At 42.1% G+C, this 21,299-nt stretch overlaps 1 protein-coding gene across 3 annotated transcripts in view; it reads left to right on the top strand.

The window, feature by feature from the left end:
* Positions 1 to 21,299, top strand: part of syne1a (spectrin repeat containing, nuclear envelope 1a) — a 118,247-nt gene that overhangs the window by 55,014 nt on the left and 41,934 nt on the right. For all 3 annotated transcript variants that reach the window (XM_062437170.1, XM_062437171.1, XM_062437172.1), the window contains 23 exons: positions 1,366 to 1,536; positions 6,491 to 6,817; positions 7,204 to 7,356; positions 7,676 to 7,843; positions 8,551 to 8,727; positions 9,950 to 10,096; positions 10,382 to 10,507; positions 10,614 to 10,790; positions 10,949 to 11,214; positions 11,465 to 11,621; positions 11,812 to 12,210; positions 12,429 to 14,033; positions 14,748 to 15,085; positions 15,223 to 15,367; positions 15,579 to 15,797; positions 16,757 to 17,046; positions 17,442 to 17,607; positions 17,848 to 18,003; positions 18,343 to 18,495; positions 18,942 to 19,124; positions 19,324 to 19,461; positions 19,778 to 19,963; positions 20,645 to 20,767. In XM_062437170.1, coding sequence (XP_062293154.1) covers positions 1,366 to 1,536; positions 6,491 to 6,817; positions 7,204 to 7,356; positions 7,676 to 7,843; positions 8,551 to 8,727; positions 9,950 to 10,096; positions 10,382 to 10,507; positions 10,614 to 10,790; positions 10,949 to 11,214; positions 11,465 to 11,621; positions 11,812 to 12,210; positions 12,429 to 14,033; positions 14,748 to 15,085; positions 15,223 to 15,367; positions 15,579 to 15,797; positions 16,757 to 17,046; positions 17,442 to 17,607; positions 17,848 to 18,003; positions 18,343 to 18,495; positions 18,942 to 19,124; positions 19,324 to 19,461; positions 19,778 to 19,963; positions 20,645 to 20,767 — 5,970 coding nt within the window. The remainder of the gene's footprint in view (positions 1 to 1,365; positions 1,537 to 6,490; positions 6,818 to 7,203; positions 7,357 to 7,675; positions 7,844 to 8,550; positions 8,728 to 9,949; positions 10,097 to 10,381; positions 10,508 to 10,613; positions 10,791 to 10,948; positions 11,215 to 11,464; positions 11,622 to 11,811; positions 12,211 to 12,428; positions 14,034 to 14,747; positions 15,086 to 15,222; positions 15,368 to 15,578; positions 15,798 to 16,756; positions 17,047 to 17,441; positions 17,608 to 17,847; positions 18,004 to 18,342; positions 18,496 to 18,941; positions 19,125 to 19,323; positions 19,462 to 19,777; positions 19,964 to 20,644; positions 20,768 to 21,299) is intronic.

Raw genomic sequence — 21,299 nt, 5'->3', positions numbered from 1 at the left:
CTAGACTGACACTGTTGTCAGACATGTGCAATAGCTAATTTCCTCTATATCAAAACTTTTCACACATGGCTTTTCACACATGGTTATGCCCTCTCACCATGGAATTTACTCCAGTGAGTGTTTGGACTTTGTTTCTGTAACACCCCATTGAAGTAGCTTTGAGACTTGAGCCCAGCCTGTGTAGCTCTGTATACTCAGATCCAGCCTCTCTATTTGTCTGCTCCTCTGGGGGAAACTAAAGGAAAATCAATGGGGCTCCTCTGGTCTGGGGCTTAGGCTGTAATTAAACGCTACAGAAGGCAATCTCACACCCGGCACCAGGAGTGGAAAAGCTTTGCCCGCACTGCATTGATTTTTACACCCTCAGTAACACATCTGAGTGTGCGTGTGAGAGTGTGTCCCCTCACTCCCGCATTTTGTTTCTCTGTCTGTGTTGTACCCACACCCTTTCCTTCCCCTCTCAAAATTGACTCAAGCGTGAATATACTTACAGTCATACCCACACACGTGTACACAGGCACATAACATCCCTCTCATACCATGGATGCCTGTAATTATACTCTGTGAAGTGGGGGGCCATATCGGCTTGAGGTGGGAAGCCGTTACCTCTGTCTAGTCAGAAAAGGTGTGCACTCAGCACTATCAGCTAATTGGAGCTTCTCACTGCAGGATTTGAGTGAATAATGTGTCAAACCTACAAGAAACCCTCTCCATCCTCATGTCGTTATTGACTCAAAATCTCAGTCAAGTGGATAATGCTTCAAAAATGTAAAGCCCCTCTCCACTTCGGAGTGAAGCTATTGACATTCAGCAGATGAAAGAGGAGGGGGGAAACGGATATTTTCTGTTTTGATGGCTGATCAGTGAGTTTTTGGTCCTTGGTGACCTACAACTGCTGGAGCACATCACACACTTTAAAAGAAGAGATATGAACTGCTTCCTGAATATTCCCCTGATATGCTCAAACTTTAAAGAGTCCTACCAACAATTCTCACCTCAGAAACAAAAAGGCCAGTGTTTGTTGCAGTAAAGTTATTCACTTTTATGTTCATACAATAAATAGTATTTGTGAATGGAGGGTACCAAATATTGAATTTATTACTTAAATAGATTTAAATATTTGCCAGTAATCTACTGATGTACTGCCAGTATGACCACATTCAGTACATCAAATCTGTCACTGATGTGGTCACACATTACAGTATTAATGTAATTGTTCAACAAACAACAGCCGAAAAGAACATAATGCATTAAATGCAGTTCAAGAGCACTGTGCAATAAATGTTTGTACTGTATTGACATCATCCTTGAATATCCAATATTTGTTGAAATGTACTTCTGACCTTTGATTCAATCATTTTTCAGGACATCATCAAGCAGCTTCAGGAGGAGCTGAAGAGTATAGAAGAGGCTGAAAACCTTTGCATGTCCTTCACCGACTGGCTCAGTTCGACTCAGAAAAGCTTCACAGCGTTAACTGACAGTTCTGAACCTCTGGACCGCTTTGCCATGGACAAAAAGATGAAGAAGTTAGAGGTATTGATCTATTAATTCTAGTTTCTACTGTATTTACATGTGTAGAATGGTTGAAATTTAACAGCCACAGCTCTGAATCTCCATTTTTCAGAGGCAATTTGAGAAAAGGTGCAGTACAGCGCTTAATATGCTTCCCTGACCAGGTTGCAGTACATCAGCAGACATCGGGTATTACCATGGCAAACTGATGAGTTAGCAAGACTTCAGAAAATTTTAGCACAAGCTAATCTGAGTCCAAAATCCAAGCCAGCAAAATGTCCTTTTGCAATGTTGTTTTCTGCCAAGCAACATACGGTACCAAGAGTACAGATTTCTACGCTTGGTGAGTAAAATATGCAAGTGTTATCTGTAGAGCCTGTAAAGCATTCAGTGTACCTATAATATTTGGTCAGCTCTCTAGACTAAGAGAACTTCACAGCATACTAAACTTTGGCATAATAGTAACAGTTTCTCTTTGTGCTCTTTTTGTCAAATGGACGTTGGTGGGAAATAGCCCCGCTGAAACATGCACAGACTGCAATAAAAGGAAAATCACCACTATCATTTGCTTGACATAGTTCATATCAAGTGTGTAGTGGCTTGGATGAATATGTGAGTATCGATTGGCTCTTTATGAAGACAAAGCGGATGCCGCTTTAGAACAAGCATGGTAGCATAGAGACCCCCCACTGTGAGGCAGAGGATGAAGAAGCGCCGATGTCAGGAGCCTGCTGGCACAGACACTGTAATTGATGCAGTGCCCTTACCGCTTCGCATCACACGCACACACACACACGCACACATTTCTCTCCTCCAGCACTCGTTTCATATGACAAAACCCATCCAAAGTATCAACTAACAAGCTTCTGTTAACTCTTAAACCCATGAATCCTTTTTTTCACTTACTGTAAGTATCACTATATCATTTATCTATGTCTCCCTCACACACACATCCAGAAACACATTTACAGACACATAGACATTCACAATATGTCATCTGGTGTGGGCTTTGCTGTAATCCCTGTCTGGGATCGATGCTCTGTCTCTGCATAGGGACTGAAGACATGCTGTCACCACATGTGTCCTTCCAGCACTGCAGATGACACACGAGTGCTCCACCACTTACTCATTCTCCCGCAGTGGGCTGTTCAGTGAGCTGGGATGATTATGCATTGACACAAAGACTAGTAGTCAATAGCTATGTCAAGGACCATTACTTGGATTTGGACTTTGTTTGATACTGAGATGTAACTATAAGTGTGTGTTCATGGTCATACAGCAGTGGTGCAGTAGTCCCAACAGCTTCAAATGTGCTGGGACTTCATTAAGAAAATGTAGCACTTTGGCATGGTAAGAACCGTATTGTTCAGTTTTGTTTTATGTTACATAATAAAAATCCACACATCCCACATTTTTACTTGTCTTATATAGTACCATAATTCGTAACCTTGTATTTCTATTTCAAACCATATTTTTATTCAGAGACTTTCATCTTCCAGTCTTTTGCTCCAACAAATCATCCATGATTGCTGTTTGACAACCTAAGCAAAATTGTAAACAGGGTAATATGCAAAAAAATGCAAAAAGAAAAGGTTTCTCCGCCGTATTAAATGCACCCACCCACCCCCTACTTTTTTAATTTACTGGCATGTCATTGATGTTCAAGGGCATTTTTCCACAAGTCTGTTTTTTTCTGATGCGCTCACTGCAGGAGGTAAAAACTGAATAAGTGCATTTAAAAATGTCCTATTTTGTATCATAAGTGATGCTTGTGGCATTATAAATGTCACTAGAACAAAAAACGGACTGGAAAGGTGGACAGATTGTTTTCTATGACGTAAGCCTTAATTTACTTGAATAATGTAATGGATGAAAATGGTTGTCACAGTAAATGTATTACAGTAGACAATGGAGCCTGAGAACTGATGTAGAATAAGAAACAGCATCACTAATTATTAGTGCTGACATGGTACAAGACAGTTTACAGCATAAAGGGCACACTGTGCACAGGACCTCATATGTATTGTTCACCAGATGGTACTGTCTACTACTGTATCAAAACATTAGTAGTATTCAGTAACATCAGCTGGTTTCAACTCTTCTATCAATCGCTAATTTAATCTTAAAGCAAGTTGAGAGACCAAATTAAAAGCAATTTCCAGTCTTTTAAGTCCACCAGATTTTGTTCTTGGCGGAAATATGTGATGCTGATTGATACATAACCAAATCTATTACAAATAGCAATTACCACAGGTTTTCATGTTTTAACTCACATGTTATTAAACAAAATTGTGCGATACTGGGATACACTAAATGTCTCTTATTAAAGTCATAAGGCAGGAGCAGAGGCTGTGTTATTGGAATGATGGACATGCCTGGAGCTTCACATTAAGCAGGAAACGTGTGCAGACAAACACAGGTCTTGTTATATTATATTATCAACAGCAATAGCTGGAGATTTGGGGTTGTTGCAGTGTGAAGCGACCCTCTACTCAAGCTATAATAGACTGATGATGAAAGCTAGATGGCGTCCCATCGAGTGAAGGCCTGTGTGTGTATGTGGTGTGTTGTGGTTGCCCTGGAAACCCCTGCGGCTACTGCTGCCTGTTAAGGGTCCTTATAATTGGGTCCTCCTTTCATATTATTCACTATGGTTTCTCCTCACCATGACCTCCCAGTCTTCTCCACATCTAACCATGCAGGTGTCAGCCTACCTGATGAGTTCAAAGCCATTCAAACACTCTGCCAGGCAGGTTTGAGTGAATGGGGCAGCAATGGAGGTGAAGGACAAAGAATCAGTGATACTGTGATATGGAATGTTGACCTCAAAGAAAACTATGATAGTAGTATTGCCTCATCACAGAGCACATGTGCTACAATTAAGGTAAACCGCTACAGAGAAAGAGTCATTTACTGTCTCTTTCTTTAATTCAGAAATGATAAAATGCCCCAGTTGAAGGTCATTCAGAATAAAGTAATGGCTTGTGTGTGTTCTCTTTCAAACATCAGCTGGTATCGTACTATAGGAAACACCCCTCTGCGTAGTCCTCAGAAGCCCAACAGCAGTACGCCAGTAATGTTGGCTGGCAGTCGTTATGACTCTCTCTGCAAAAGGGATGGTGCAGCATCATCAGCTTATTCAAACACCTCTTCTCGCTTTTCACTCAGAAACCTAAATATCAACACAACAGGTAACAGGACAGGACTGTTGGTTTTACTGTCCATAGATTGAGCTAACCACTCAATCGTAAGGCACTAATTTTTCTTTGTCATGTACGGAATCCCAATATTTTCCCCACAGAGATCTGGGTTTTCAAAGAGAAGTTATATACACTTCTGTTACTGCTCACATACAGCTTACTGTAGCTTTACTGTCACCAAACATTAACACAAAGCCCTTTAGCTGAGCTAGCCACCTCACTAGCATTAGCTAGACCTACTTGTCTCCACACTAGCATCCTGCTTACTAATTTCTGCTTTGGCTCAGGTTTCGCAATGACTCTCTCGCAATGGCAATGTCAAAGCTTAACATACTGGCTGATAGGACACTAGTTAGTGTTACTTTATTTGTCACGCATACAGTTGTACAATGAAATTCAGTTGGCTGTTTGGCACTACTGTTGCAACCGTGCAAACCATTGTGAGGAGAAGAGAGAGGGAGAAACCTGTAGCTTTGTCTTCCAAGAAAGACTCAGGTCACTCCCACTCTTTGCTGGGCTTTCACTCAAACTGTGACTCAGCAGGCCAGCACTTCCAGTGTTAGGGGCTACTGTGACAGCACATCTTTCTGCAAAGAAAGAGAAAGAAAGACAGTTGGTGAATGTGTAGGGCATTAGATTTGGTGCTTGGGACAATAGACAGAGGATACAGGCTTCAGTTTGCCATTGCCCCCACTCCGATTCAAGGGAATTGCTTTTTCCCATGATTAAGGGAAATTAACACAGATACTCCAGAAAAAGGTATCATTGCTGTAACAAAAAAGGGTTGAAATGGATTTTGTCTTATGAGCAGAGCCAATGCAGCTTCTACTCAAGGTACTTCCTTGTACCTAAAAGGTGGAGACAGGGCTCTGTGAAATCCTCAACCAACAGGTTCTGAATAGACAACTCGGGTAATATAAGTTCATAAATCTGACATACCCTGCTCTGCTGCGTTTTGTGCACCTCGGTGACTTGTTAATTTCAGTCGACCTAAAGAACATATATTTCCACATACCAATATATGCTCCTCAAAGGAGGTTCCTGTGATTTGCCAGGGCAAACTCTACAACTATATGGTCCTGCCATTTGGGCTCTTCTTAAACCCTTGCATGTTTGTCAAGTGAGGATTTTTTGTTGTTGCATTTTTACCTTTATTTGATAGTGGGCTATGAAGAGGCAGACAGAAAATCCTGGCTGGAATTGAGCTGGGGAAGATGTGCGTGCACTGTAACCATTCGGCTACTGAGGCACTCCCAGTCCCAAAGAAGCCTACTCGGAACAGGAGCGGTCACGTACATTGTGCGCACGCCATGCATTACGCATTTATGTGGACAAAACACAGAGGTTTAAGAAAACCTCTGTGTTTTGTCCATATTGTTGTCTTCGGCAAAACCACACTGGTAAATCTATAACGAAAACAGCAGCTTTCTCATTTGATAAATTGGGCCATTTTTGGCCTACAGCAGTCAATCTACGCACTCACTCGGTCTTCAACATAAACTTGTTTGGCAGTATGGGGGTCAATATATCCCCATAGTGAGAAACAGAGCTAATGTTTGAAAGAGTACTCCCAAGGAGGGTGGTCTTCTATCTTACTGGACCCTCCTTGCATGAATAAGAGGTGTGCTTATTTTGAATAAGCTGATGATGCTGCATCATCCTTTTTGTAGGTAGAGGATGGACTATACAGAGGGCTGCACCCCTTAATGAGATTTATTATCATGGAACCCGGGTTACGTCTTTAACCTAACGTTTCTGCTCTAACTTTCACCCAGACTCTCCAGTCTGATCTCCATCATGGTCACAGTTTCCTGAAATCCCTGAGGGAGCGGGCAGAGCAGGCAGCAGGCTTCCTGGACGAGGCTGGAGCAGAGAGTTTAGGAGGGGAAGTGGAGGCTCGTCTTGCCCAGCTGGAGGAGCTCGCTGGTGGGTTGAGGCAAGAGCACAGCTTCCTGGAGCGGGCATTACTGCTAGCTAAGGAGTTTCAGGACCGCTACAAGGCTCAGGCCCAGTGGCTGGTGGAGACCAGGGCTTTGCTTGGCACCCCAGTGGAGCCCAAGGCTGAGCTGTACCAACGGAGGGCACAGCTAGCCAAGTACAAGGTAAAGCAGCAACTTTGTCTTTTACTGCATTTAAATGAAATCAAAAGTATAAAGCCAGAAAGATAATTTAATTAATTCTGCTCTCAGTGATTTTCTACTTTGGTGTGTCCAAATGGCTAAACCTGAATTTTGTTAGCTAAATGGACAAATATGACCTTGCACATCTTTGCCCATTAACTCCAAAACTGAATGTTTTACATAACTTTAGACTACTTTCTGAAGAATACATTTGCTTTTTATGTGCATAATAAGACATGAAAAAAATATGACATTAGTAATTCCATTTATGATACCCACATGTAATAAATATGGTATTACTTATATGATAAAGGATACTATCAATTCAGTACTACATATTGTTATTCTCTGTGTCCTTTGTGCTCCAGGCTCTGTTGCAAATGGTACAGTCCCATGATGGATCCATCAGGTCAGTCGTGGAGAAAGGAGATGCCCTGCTAGCCTCTGTCCATTACCCCTCCATCAGAGACAAAATGAGCAGACTGCAAAAGGACTACACTGAACTGTGTAATACGGCCATGGTGAGAACTTGTGCTAAGATGATGTATTTATTATGTACAGAGAAGAAAATAGAAATGCTCTATCTATGCTATCTATAGACTTAACAGATTAATTAAGGCAAAGGATGTTGTCACTTAATAATTTTACCTCACCTATTGATTATACGTTACTCTTTAGAAATGCTGACAATAGAAGTTTAAAAAGGATTTTTAAACTAAAGTAAGTCAGACAAAGAGAAAGGGCAGGAAGGTGTCACCATAATGGTTTGTTGCATAAGCTGATTGTAATCAGTATAATTTGTATGTGTGCGTGTGTGTTTTTGTTCATTATGTGGTCCAGGCTCATGTGGAAAATCTGGATGGCCAAGTGAAGGAACAGGTAGCGTACCACAATGAGCTCCAAGAAGTGGAGCGCTGGCTGCTCCAGATGTCCAGCAGGATGGTGACTCCTGACCCCACTGTGAGCAGAAGCCTGGAAGCAGCCACTCAGCAGCTCGCTAGGCACAAGGTGACCAATCACATTACTTTATTTTTGTTGTTGTTGTTGTTGCATATAATACACTTTGTTGCATATGATACACCTCAAGTGATGAGCCTTGATGGGGAAGAGTCCCCTCGGGCATTCATACCCATAAGTCTAAATATTTTTGACAATTCCTAATTGTTTTTTTTTTCTCTCTGAACTGTCAGTGGGAAGGTCTCAGATTCAAGCTAGTATCTCAAAGGATAATTTACATTGCAAACACAAAAGATGATGTTATTGGTTCTAGTAATCCTCTTTTTTGTGTAAAGATAAATATAATACAAGTTATACTTTTAATGACTATCACAGATGAATTACAGACAAAGAACCACTTGACACTAAGCATAGACATCACATTGTGATAAAATAATACCATATGAATTAATGGTATATCAATTGTACTGAGGAAAACATTACAATTTAATGTTAACATTTTCTCTTTGTAGTGTCAGCCCAGATCTATAGTAGATATTGTATTTAGAAACTCAAAAGGTCCAGGCTCAAGTCCTAGATCTTTAAATTTGATATTTCATCCATTCAAGCCTGTTTAATACTCTGATAAACCACACTGTGTGGTGTCAGTCTGTTGTGACCTCCTGTGTCATTGACCAGTGGACAAACTCATCCTGTAATATGCAAATACTAGAGACTTTCTCTAGCATGATCCTACTTAGTCACTTTGTCCCCCACAGGCCATCATGGAGGAAATAGCGGGCTTTGAGGATCGCTTGGCACTCCTGAAGTTGCAAGGAGACCACCTGGTACAAGGCTGCGGTGAACGTGTACAGAGCAGGCTGAGACAGCAGGTCCAGGCTCACCAGCAAGGCACCAGAGACAGCTACTCTGCCATCTGTAGCACAGCACAGAGAGTGAGTGAGGAGGAGGAGGTAGAGAAGAGAAGAGGGAGGGAGGAATGGGAAGCAGAGAAAGATGTGTCCTGTCTTTTAAAGCAGTGAAATGGTTTTTGCACATGTATAATGTAAGAACATTTGCACATGCATCCAATGCTGTGCATATGACCACACATACGTGCACAGTAACACACAGTCAACATATCAATGCTGTTAATATTCCAAAAGCTAAGAGATCCACTTAATCCTAACCCATTCTGACACTTAAACCGTCTCTCAAGACAGTTCTTCACTGCCAGTGTAGAGGGCACGACCAATTTAGGCTGCCAAAGTGGAGCTCAACAGCAGCCATACTCAGACGGACCCCACCAGCCAAAATCACTAACTCAATCTCCCCATATTAATCTCCGCATATCCCCTGTCAGCTCCACTTTTTCATGCCTGGGCCAAAAAATGGTCACACGCCACTATTCAGTAGATCTGGCGAGCCCTCTAATCCAGCACCACTCTGTCATTTTGGCAACCTCTACTCTGTCATCATAGCTCGTCTCCCAAGAAACCACCTCCACCAGCACTCGCACATCCAATCTGGCATTGTGTGATCCAGCCACACTTTACCAATACGCTGCTGGCTTCTCTACAACTGCACCTCCAGTGTTACGGTGGCTGCCAATTGTGTCCCAGCACAACACAGCTCTAATATCCTGCCTGCCACTTGCCACCATGCCAACCTTCTAGCCTTTGCCAAATACACAGGGCAGTTTGCCAATACGTGCCCCCCTTCCTTCTCTGTTTCGGGCTCTCATATTAACACTGTCAATCAGACCTTGCTGTTTCGCTCTCCCCTGGAGGGCATAGACGCCTCCACATTCAACACCTGTCAAATACAACACTGCGTAACTGCCTACTTGTCAGGGCTGTATCATTTAATGTGTCTTTGTGTTTGGCCATGCTTTACTGACTTCAACGTAAAGCAGACTAGTGTTGTGCTCTCTACCTACTGCACCATTTACTGACTCTTGCACTTCACATTTGTGTAATTGCTTATTTATACTTCTGTTGTTAGATGACAGGTTGTCTTTGTTTCAATTTCTTTCTTAAATTAGTCTGTAGAAGTTTCAGAGCCGTAAATCACATGAAGCTGTTTTTGGGTTAATTTTCTTAAACTTTTAATAGTTCAAATTAGGATGTTCACAATTCAGACAAATAGCACTTTCATTTCTCTTCATGTGACTTGTAGGTATATCAAAGTCTGGACCACGAGTTACAGAGACATGTGAGTCTACAAGACACACTGCAGCAGTGCCAGAACTGGCTGACCTCTGTCCCAGAGGAACCCGCGCCTCCCACACATCCTCCTCTCAGCCTTGAAGAGGCACTACAACAGGTCAGTAAACCACTACTGCTTAACATAGTGTTTGGTATTTTTGCAAGGACTCAATGGACATCATAATGGATTTGTATTAATTTCTTTTAAACATATTATTCCCCTCTGAATTAATGACCAGATCTCTGAGTTAATAGATTAATATATGTGGTTGTCATATAGCAGTGTTATGGACGATTCTCATGATTGGATGTTTTTGTATGGACGACAGAAATGTTGGCAAAGTACATGTAAATTTGCAGCTTGTCATGAACAGATCATAGGACCATTAATTATTTTTGGCAGGTGAAGCAAGAGCGGACTCGTCAGGAACAGGCCAGCACCTACCTCCAGCTTGTGTGCTCATCCTGTGACCTAACAGTGACTAGAGTCAGGGAGACCGCAGGAGCTATCCAGCAGGTCAAACTCCAGGTCTGTTGGCTGCAAGAAGCGTTGAAATGAAACAGACCTTTTTGTTGTTATGTTTGCTTGTAAGTATTTGCTGTTGATACAGTTCCCATTGTCTCTTTATGCCTAGACTGAGGAGCGTATGCTGCTTTGTGAGGAGGTAGCAGACAGCTGGAGGGACATTGAGGAGCAGAAGGCAGATCTGGAGGTCCAACTGAGAGAAACAGATCAGCAACTTCAGAACCTCATTAGGAGACCTGCAGAGTTAGAGCCCAAGATTGCACAGAACCAGCTGGACAAGGCACAGGTCTGTGCTTGGTTTTATATGCTTATGATAAATTATTATTGTTTTAAATGTTTATTCTACAGAAACACTGTATTGTTGCAAAAGCAATTTGTCTAAGAAAACTAAACTCAAAACTCAAAGTTCAATGTGACTGTAAATGTCTGCTATTTTTCCTGCAGGAGTTCCTCCAGCTGATTAGGGAAAGGCAGTCTGATGTAACCCATTTGAATGAGGCCATTGGTAGGCTCACAGGTGGACAGGACTCTCCGAGCCTGGAGGAGATAAGGAGACTAAGGAGGAACTGGATGGAACTGAGCCAGCGGGCAGAAGAGTTGGAAGCCCAGCGAGGGGAGGATATGCAAAGGAGTGGGGAGTACCAGGAGAGTGTAGTCGCTGTGGAGGAACTTTTCCACCAAGTATCTAGGGAATGGGACTACCTTGCCAGGTAACAAGCTTTACTGTGGAGGGTGTTTCACTTTTTTCAATGAGATTTTTTTAAACATACTTTACATTAATTTCAATGTGGATGTAGGATGTATGCTGTATATTAACATGACTAAATATACAGTGTTTATAGTATATATACACACACTTCCTCTGCTGTTATAAAGCATTATTCTCTCTTTATCTCAGCAAATACAATACATAATACAGTACATTCCTAATTTTCTCAACCCATGCGTGTGTGCATCCAGGGCAGACACAGAAAGTACAAGTGAGCATCTAGAGGCTCTGAAGAAGCTGTCCAGTGACCTGGTGGAGCAGAGAGCAACTCTAGAAGAACTCAGGGACCAGAGACAGGCAATCCTAACTCGACTTAGTCTGCTAGACAAGGAGCTCGTCAAGCAGCAGGTGAGAACAGTAAATGAATGCAATAATGTAGTCGTCTGTCTTGCAATACAAAAGAAAAAAGAAATTGAGGCACCTATAATGTAAATGTAAACAATTTGAAAATATTTAGTTTAGATTTTGTAAACTCTATTACTAAATTACTAATTTATAAAATTAATATGGGTTTATTAAGTATTTTTCTTATTACTAGGTGGGTCACCTGGAGCAGCGCTGGGCCCAACTTGAAACTCTGATACAACAGAAGATCCGGGACTCGGCACAGACACTAGAGGATCTGGCACGGGTGGGAAACCAGCTGAGGGATGCCCGGGAGTGGGTGGAGGAGCAACGGCCGGCACTTACTTCTGCATTAAAAACCAGCCCACCCCCCGATCTGGCACAGAGTTTCCTGTTCGACCACCTGAGTGTGTGTGTGGAGCTGGAGGCACGTCAACAGCTGCTGGGTCAGGCAGTGAGCGAGGCACAAGCTGTGGCTTCCAGGCTGGGGCTGAGTGAGAAGAGATGCCTGCAGGAGCTCGTTGAACAAGCCCAGACTGAGGTGGACGCTCTGGGGGCTCGGGTTGCCCAAAGGAGAAAGTACCTCAGCAAGGTAAACAGCTGGAATTTTGTATTGGATTCGAGGAAAACTTTAATTATGTCCTATAGGAATTAACTTCTAATCAGTCAGCCTGGTGAAAAAATTAAACCAGGTGGTCCAACAAAAAAATTGAAAATAACCAAAAATTGTTACTAATATGCTACTCTTCTCTTTAACTGCTTAAAATTTGTAATTGATATACTGTATATATATAAACTCTCTTTCTGTAGGCCTTCACAGAGAGGACACAGTTCCTTCAAGGACTGGGGAGAGCATTGTCTTGGGTACAACAACAGGAGAGGAAAGCTTTGATAGATGACCACATAGCGCTTCTCCCTGAAGACCTGGCCAAACAGGCTGCTGCATGTCGGGGAGTCCAGAGCGGTTTACGAGCTTACCAGAGGGAGCTGGCGTCTCTCTGGATACAAGGGCGAGAGGTGGAAAGAGATGCCTCTGACAAAGAGAGAGCAGAAACCCTGGCGAGACTTGAGGAGTTACAGGCAGTCTTTGAAACTGCCCTCCAGAGGACCACCCAGCGTTTCGCGGACTTAGAGAAAGCCTTGACCTCCAGGAAGTACTTTCAGGTAGACTTGGACAAGACTTGCCACTGGTTGAGACGAGCGGATGCCATCACCTTCCCTGAAATCAATCTAAGCAACATTGAGGACAGCTCTGAGTTGCAAATACAACTGTCTAACTTTCAGAACGTCTTAGAGCAAGCGTCAGAGTACGAGAACCTCCTTCTTATTGTCCAAAGAATAGGCCAGGAGATCCTCCCGACTTTGAATGAGATTGACCATTGCTACTTAGACGAGAGGCTTAATGCCCTGCCTCAACAGTACAACAGCATCCTAGCTCTAGCCAAAGAGAAAAAAGACAGAGTCCAACAAATAATCTTGGAGAGAAAAGAGTTCAGCACTTTTTTTGATATTACTCGTAATGCACTGGAGGAGCTACAGGAGCAGTTTGACAATCTGGAGAAGCAGACTATCAGTATAAGTGAGGAGGAAGTTGCTCGTGTAATCAATGAATACAAAAATATAAATGAAAGTTTATTCCATATTAGCCCTGCTGTGAGAGAACTTCATGGCAAAAATGAGGGGTTTCTTAGTATGGGCCAGATGTACAGAGCTGAGGAGACACAGCACTTGGTCTGTCTCTGCAACACACTGAAAAGGAGAAATGATCAGAAAATTAAACACTTAGATGATTCATTGAAAACACTAGTTGAGCACAGCAGAGTATTAGCAAAGTTGGACCAAGAATTACAATCTGTGAAAGAAAAACTAGTTAGACTTAAGTCTGACGCAGAACTAGGTACTGTGGATAAAATCACAAGTCTTTATTTGCTGCTTGAAAGTCTGGATTGTGTTAATTCAGAGGCTGAAGAATGTAACCAGCAGATTAAAGGCCTTGGTCTGAAGTCTGATCCTGCTGCCTTTCAGGAAATTATACTGCAGCTAGAATCATTGCAATCTCTACAGTTTGATGTCAAATGTTTTGTTGAAGAAAGTGAAAAGAGTGTCACCAAGAATGAAGATATCACAAGAGAGACTGAGAAAATGTTGGAATGGTTGAGGACTATTAAGGGCACATTGGAGAAGCCCTTGACCCTTCCAGAGGTCAAAGTTGACAGGGTATATGAGGAAGTACGGAAACTAAAAATCATGGAGGAGGAAGTGAAAAGTAGATTGAGGGTAACAGATGCCTTGTGTAGTAGAGAGACAAAAAGATTTTGTAGTAGAAAAGAAACTATCCCAGCCCACGTAGAAGAAAGACTGCATGAGCTGGCGAAGCTGGGAGCTGAAGTTCAACAAGAAATGAGCAAAAAACAGGTAATGCGTTTATTTTCTTCAAAAATTAAGACATTTTGTACATATCTGTTCCTTCTTGATACACTTGTTCTGTGCTGTTGCTTTACATCTAATTGATAAAATTTCGATTAAAACAAAAAAGAAATTAGTCCCATGGCCAAATTCAGATCCTCAGCTTATTAGGAATATCATCCATCATTCATGGGTTGAACCTACTGAATATTATTTTCCATCTCCTGTTTCCCATAGTATCAATATTAACATGCTTAGAGAAGATGAAACATTAAAAAGACTGCTCCAGAAATGGCATGAAGTTTGAACAAGTGATCATTAATTTATAACTATTCAAAGTGTTAAAATACTGTATTCCACAGATACCATCATTTGAATAAAAGTATAAGTTACAGTGTCATAGCAGTGCCTAGCAGGGAATAGAACTCTCTTTCCCCACTGAGGAGAATTTTAACCTTTGACATTTAGGGGAGAAGATGATTTGAAAAGCTGAATTCCAAAATTAGATTAGAAAATATGACAAACACTATTAAGTATTACAGTTCAAGGAAGTATTTTACACATCAGCAGATTCAGCAGGAGTAGTTTTAATGTTTTTTTTCTGACAGGGCTGTGCTTGTTGTATTGATTTAGGCATGCACTTCTACCTGCATTTATGTAGAGAAATTCTTGTAGAAAGAAGTGAAAACTGGAGTTAATTCATTCACCTTCTGCGTGTTCTAGTTGGCTGTGGATCAAGTACTTTCCCTGGTCCAGAGGCACCACTTATGTCTGCAGTCCATGCAGAAATGCCTGGACTGTGCTGCAGATTTCCTCCAGAGGGCCAGCCTGGGGGTGGAGCTTGAGAAGCAAACAGATTGTATGTGGGACCTGGAAGAAATTTCAGCCCAGGAAAAGAACTTCACAGCTGGTTTAGAGGAGCTGAGGACTTGGGAGCCTCTGCTGGTGAATGCTGTGGACACAGAAGAGATGAGCAAACTCAGAGAAAAAGTGGAGGCAATGCAAAAGCGAAACACAGAAGTCAAACAGCAACTGGAGGCTTACAGAGAAGTGCAACAGAGGTATGTGTTAATATATTAACTTGTCCATTATTTTATGTTTGTATGTGTGGAGCCAAGTAATAAATGATCATTCATCATACATATCCTAATTTTAAATTCCTCTTTACAATGGTCTATAATTTGTTTAAATTTCTAAGGTGTGAGTTTTTATGGACCTCCTTCCAACATGAGAAAGAGACAGTGGTTGAACAGATGAATGATGTAGAGAGCAAGATGACCATGTTCTCCACAGCTAAAGCTGTCAGCATCCAGCAGGCAGAAGACAAATGTCAGAGATACAAGGTGGGAAACTGCCTCACACTCATAACTGACACACTGTATTGAAGGGTTATCTTATATTTAAAGGAAAATATTTAAACACTGGAGCATTTATGTATTTTTCATTGTTTGCCTGTATGTCTATGGAGTTTTAATTTCTAGGTGAGAGTTTGTGGTGTAAACATTTCAGGAGAATATATGCATGGAATGACATCTGTGGGTCTTTTGGCTGCAGTCTCTAGAGGCACACATCGACCTGCTAGAGTTGCCTCTAAATGCTTTGAAAGAGAAAGCAACAGAGTTAGAGCAGATCATCTCTGAGTCCAGCAAAGCCGTTACCAGCCACTCTGTGTCGTCACTATGGCAACGGTGGACCAGGCTCCGCAGTGTGGCAGGAGCCCAGGAGAGGGCACTGGATGACACTGCGAGGGAGTGGAGGAACTTCACAGAGAAGGTCAGAGAACATACTGTATTGTAATGATGTTTTACATGATTTCCTGTTTGTGTGTGTGTGTGTGTGTGTGTGTGTGTGTGTGTGTGTGTGTGTGTGTGAGTGTGCTACATTAATGTACATGAAGAGAGTAAAACGTGCCCACAGTCATTCCACCGAAGCTATTTATACTCACAAGACACTTGTAGCCGACAAACATTCAACTCCATGAAACTGTTCTTGCCTCTACAGATTTAGGTCAAACACAGCAACAACTGAATACCAGTTGGTGGGCTGTGATGTAACTCCAGGCTTCAGGCCAGTTGTTTCCTCTTGCCAAAACACTGTGTCATGCAGTGTTTTCCCGCCTTTCGACCTATTTCAAGTGTGACACTGTCAGTTCCCAAGAATTCCCACAAAGCACCGTTCTTGAAAGGAAAATGAGGTCAAACTGGAAGCAGTGGTCACTTCCTCATATGTGGCACATTCCTGTTGTCCACTGGTTTTCTATGGCCCCTTTGTTCAACTGGACATGATGTCATTCTCTGCACTGGTTTCTGCTTTTGACTCTCACAGAGGATAACTGTATACTGTAGAAAGGCCATTGAATATTAGTGAAACAAATGTAAAATAGGTCTGTTACATGTTATTTAAAAAAAGACTGATTCACTAGTTCAAGCTGAATAGTGACTGTTTGACTTTCATTGTAATAGAATGAAACCTCTCTAATCATCTCTTGGTTCATTAAAAACAAACGGTCTTTGAACACAACATGGCGCATCTCCGGGTTACACACCCGTCATTAGCATATTATTAAAATGAGACCTTTCAATTGACTGTAGAGACTGGATTCTAACATACCTACTCAGCTAGGACAGATATTTGGGTAACCATACGCTTTCTCTAGTAGTATTAGTAAACTACCATAGTCTGCTGCATCACCTGCACCTGACTCTTTGTACATAAACTTCTCTGGCCCTCAGATGGAGAAGGTGCGCTCTGTGTCCAAAGACCTCCACAGTCGTGTCCCAGACAGCACAGTGGAGAAGGCAGCCACCAGAGCAGCGCTGCAGAACCTGCTGGAGTACCATGATTCCTTCAACCTGGAGGTGGAGAGGGAGCAATCGATCCTGGCCCTGCTGGGGCAACACTCACGTAGCCTCAGAGGAGAGGAGGAAGAGGAAGAGGAGGCGATGGAGATTAAGACAGAGAATGGACACAAGGAGACACTGTGCCTACAAGAGATCAAAAGCATGCAGGAGCAATATGACAGGTGAGCGAATCAACACTTCGAATATTTAAGATTAAACACATTACCTATATATTAGATTGTAATATATATGAATAATTTCCGAACAGAAAAACTGTACTTAACTTCACTGCAAGGGCACTGATTGTATATAAGCAAGTATTACCTTTTGGAAATACAGTATAATATCTTGTAGAACAAATATTGGATATTGAAGTTGTTTTACACTGACTGTTTTGACTCTACCAGTCCAATATTTTTAGTCAACCTCGACAAAATGTGTTTCAGAAAGCATGTGCTTTAATTTAATGCAAGTTATGTATCAGCTTGTAAAAACACAGACCAGAAAATAAATGAATAATCTATTTAGATACAAATATTTTGATGTAATTTGCTCACTGACTCTGTCTCTTTTTTAGCCTTGTGTTGCAGGTGAGGACGAGCAGGTCACAGGTACAACAGGAGTTGAGGGAGAGAGAAGAGGTTGAGAAGGAGCTGGGCTTGGTTAAAGGCTGGATCCAAGACACCCGTGGTTTACTGCTGAGCCCCACTGCCGACCTGGATTCCCTGCTGCAAGAACTAGAGGTACTATAGGCCACTATATGTACACACACACACACACACACACACACACACACACACACACACACACACACACACACACACACACACACACACACACACACACACACACACATATATATTAGCACAAATCCACAAATCATCAATAAGGTGATAAGGCTTGTATGGGGAAAGATCAGCTTTCATGTCACACAACAGACACTCTGATCTGCAGTCCGTCACGTGATGTTGTTTGATTTGCAGACTGCACATGGCGAGGTCATCAGTAGACGTCAAAGTGTGGAGCGCATGACAGAGCTGCAGCAGTCCAAGTACCAGGACCTCCAGGCTGGTCTGCCCTCTGAACTCAGCATGCAGCTGGCTGAAGTGGCTCTGGCTCTGGGCTCCGCTGAAGACCAGGTGACCTCTCTTGACTGCAGTTAACATATTAAATGTAGTTTCATTAACTAATTATGGCTGTCATGTGGGTTTTCAGTAGGTTTGTAATGAAATACTAAGCATAGACACTAAAACTGTGATCAAACTATATCCTGGTATGTAAATGCACTGTGGTGTATGTGTTCCAGTGTAAAGCTGTCACTCACTTGTATGAGTCATGCTGTACTGTATGGTGTCTGATAAACGTACTTCACTGCTGCATAACCAGTTCCATCCTATCCACCACCAGTTAGTTTTGTTTAACAGCTGTTGGTATTTGACAGTACTGTGAAATGTGTGTGTTTCTGCATTCTGCTTCAGGTCCAGGCAAGGGAAAGGGAAGTGCAACAGACCAGAGATGTGAAAGAGGACTTCAGCTTCAGACTCCAGGACATTGAGGCGAAGCTGAAGACCATTGCTCTGAAATTGGAAGACAAGGGTGTTGACCTAGAGGAAGCCAAAGAAGAGACCAAAGTAATCAACCAGACAGATTGACTAATTAACAAGCAATTAACCCCTGTTAAATTGGCTATTCATTTTGCAGATGTTGAGGTTAATGAGTGTGCGAGAGTTGGAATGGCATGAACTGAATTCTGCCTTCAACAGTGACCCACTTTTGTGAGGAGTACTCCAGATGGGACTCTGAGCCCCTTCCCTCCTGTTGTCCCCCTAGTTGCCCTGACATTTTTCTTCCCTTGCTCCTTTAGACCATCTGTAGACTCACAAACCCTGGAGTGTCTTTAGTGAGAAAACGTTTTTAATTTAAATCAGATAAAGATCGTCACCCGGGATATAATGTATATAAATGTTAAAGTTTCAATTTTAACCCTCACTAAAAGTCTCCATGTTCTTTTACTTTCACCTCATTTCACCTATTTCTTTTTCCTCCTTTTTCTCTTCTCTTCTCTCCTCCTCTCCAGAGTCTTTGTGAAGAGTGTGAATGCTGTGGTCGCTCTCTGGCCGAGTTAGGAGTAGCAGTGCAAGAGTTTGGTGAGCAGAACCCTCTGTTGTGCAAGCAGCTGGGTGATGCTGTGGCCAAACTAACGGAAGTGCAGCGCCATACCACACAGCAGGTCCAAGACAGAGCCAACAGACTAAAGAAGGTGAGCTATCAATTCAAGTCACCATGTCGGTGTAGACATCCCTTGTTTTGGCATCCCTTGAGACAAAGACAAAGTTTCTGTTACTGCTTCCATGAATGAAGAACAAAGCTTTATATTTTGACATTAGAATTTTGGGTTTGAGAATGTTTGACATGTCATTTTCCTTCCAAAAACAAGTGTATGTTTTCATTGTGAGCAGGCAGAGAAGCAGGTGGAGGAATATCAAGGCATGAGAGCATTCATTTTGGTCTGGACAGAAAAGGCAGAGGCTCTTGTCTCTGGTAATATCATCTGGAGCTCTGCGTCCCAGCTGCAGGAGCAAATTCGGGCTCACCAGGTGAGTCTTTACAGTGAGTCACACAGCAGGGAGTGTGAATAGTTTAAACATGCCTTAAAATTGCTGTTTTCTTCTGTAAAAAAAAAGAAGGGTTTTGGTGTTTTGAAAATAAATACTGTTCCCTGCATTAACTTACTGAGGACATGCCACAAATTTGCAGCTAATTAGATTCATGCACTTTTGTGTGAATCACACACGTTTGATTTCCAGTAACATGTCACACTGTACAGTGTGTTGGCCAGCTTTAATTAGTATAATTGCACAAACACAAAAGGCTTTTCTCTTTGACATGTAATTTATGTTCCTATGGTGACAGGCGTTGCTGCGGGAGTCTAGGGGTCTCCATGGTGACTTGGAGGCCATGGGGGAGAGGGAGGGGCAGCTGGGGGAGGTGTTGCAGACACAGGGGTGGAGCCAGCAGGTGAAACACCTCAGTAGACGCACAGAGGAGCTGCAGCAAACTGCCAAGACTCGCCTCCAGGGTCTGCAGGATGCCGCCAAGGTAAACATCGACATTTGAGACGACTATTACAAGAATCAGACATCAATAACACTTCATCTCTAAATTACTGTGATCAATTTGTCTTCATTAAGAAATGCAGAACATGTTATCTCATAAATCCAGACACATTGGTGCATAACATGAGGTGCACATCCAGTCAAATACATCAGATACCCAATCCAACAGTGCCCTCCTATGGTCATCACCAAGTATTACACCATCATTATGAAACACGCTTTCTATGCTGACTCTTGTGCTGCAGTAATCTGTCACGCTAATCTGACTGCTATACAGCTGGTACCCAGATGACAGTCTGTGGCTGATTGTTGCTAATAGCGCTGTGTGTTTGAAATCTGTTTACAGTTTCTCCTGTGTTTTATTTGCTGTGACTTGAAATTTCAAATTCCTTTCACATGAAACACATTTGGGTCAGTTAGGTCTTACAAATAAAGGATTCTGTTTGATTTGACCCTTACATTTCATTGCTCAGACTAAAAATAAATTGAAATGATTGAACTCAGATAACAAAAACCCTTCTGCAGACCAGTCTGTTACTGCAAACAAGTCCAAATCAACAATGATAGTGTCCAAAGATACTACATTTTGTTTTCAATACATATCAGTTGCGCCTATCTTCACTCAAGCTTTCCTTTGATTTTTTGTATCTGTGTTTCTCCTCAGGACATGTTGCATCTGGAGGCAGAGGTAAAGAGCCTCCATGCTGCAGTAGACCAGATCCAGGTCACGCTTGCCTCCCCTGATCTCAACAGGCTCAGCCTCAGAGAGCAGCTCACACAGAGACAGGTGAAGACACATATTAACTGCTTCATTTGTGGTGTCATGAATTGGCTCAGAGTTCAGACAAAGGAGGGAAAACACATATGTTTTAATTTTAAAAAACGAGTAATTTGTTACAATCACATAACAAAACCCAAAACTGTAAATGTTAAATCAATAGTGTTTGGGAATGCATCGATAAGGGAAAATGTTGAGTGCTAAAATTGACCAAACAAATGAAACAAACAAAGAAGGGATGTCACTGATGGGAGAGAGAAAGAGACAGACTGAGCAGGCAACCTTTTAAAGGGTTACCCAGGTGAATCAATTCTAGCTGATGACTTCCACTCTGCTTGGTTGAAAGGAGAATGAGAAAAAGGCATGCAAACAGGCCAGGCAGAGCAACATAGGAGTAGTCATCGCAGTAGTCAGTACAGTACTATGTGTAAAGCATCCTTGGGTCCCTTGAAAGGTGCTATACAAATCAATATTATTATTATTAGTATTTATATATTTGAATTGAGATGGTGTTGGAAATTCAGAGACAGAAGGAGCACAC

Source organism: Scomber scombrus, chromosome 17 (assembly GCF_963691925.1).
Source record: "Scomber scombrus chromosome 17, fScoSco1.1, whole genome shotgun sequence".
NCBI lineage: Eukaryota > Metazoa > Chordata > Actinopteri > Scombriformes > Scombridae > Scomber > Scomber scombrus.
The sequence above is the reverse complement of the archived record's forward strand: the minus strand, read 5'-3'. Positions and strand labels throughout refer to the sequence as shown.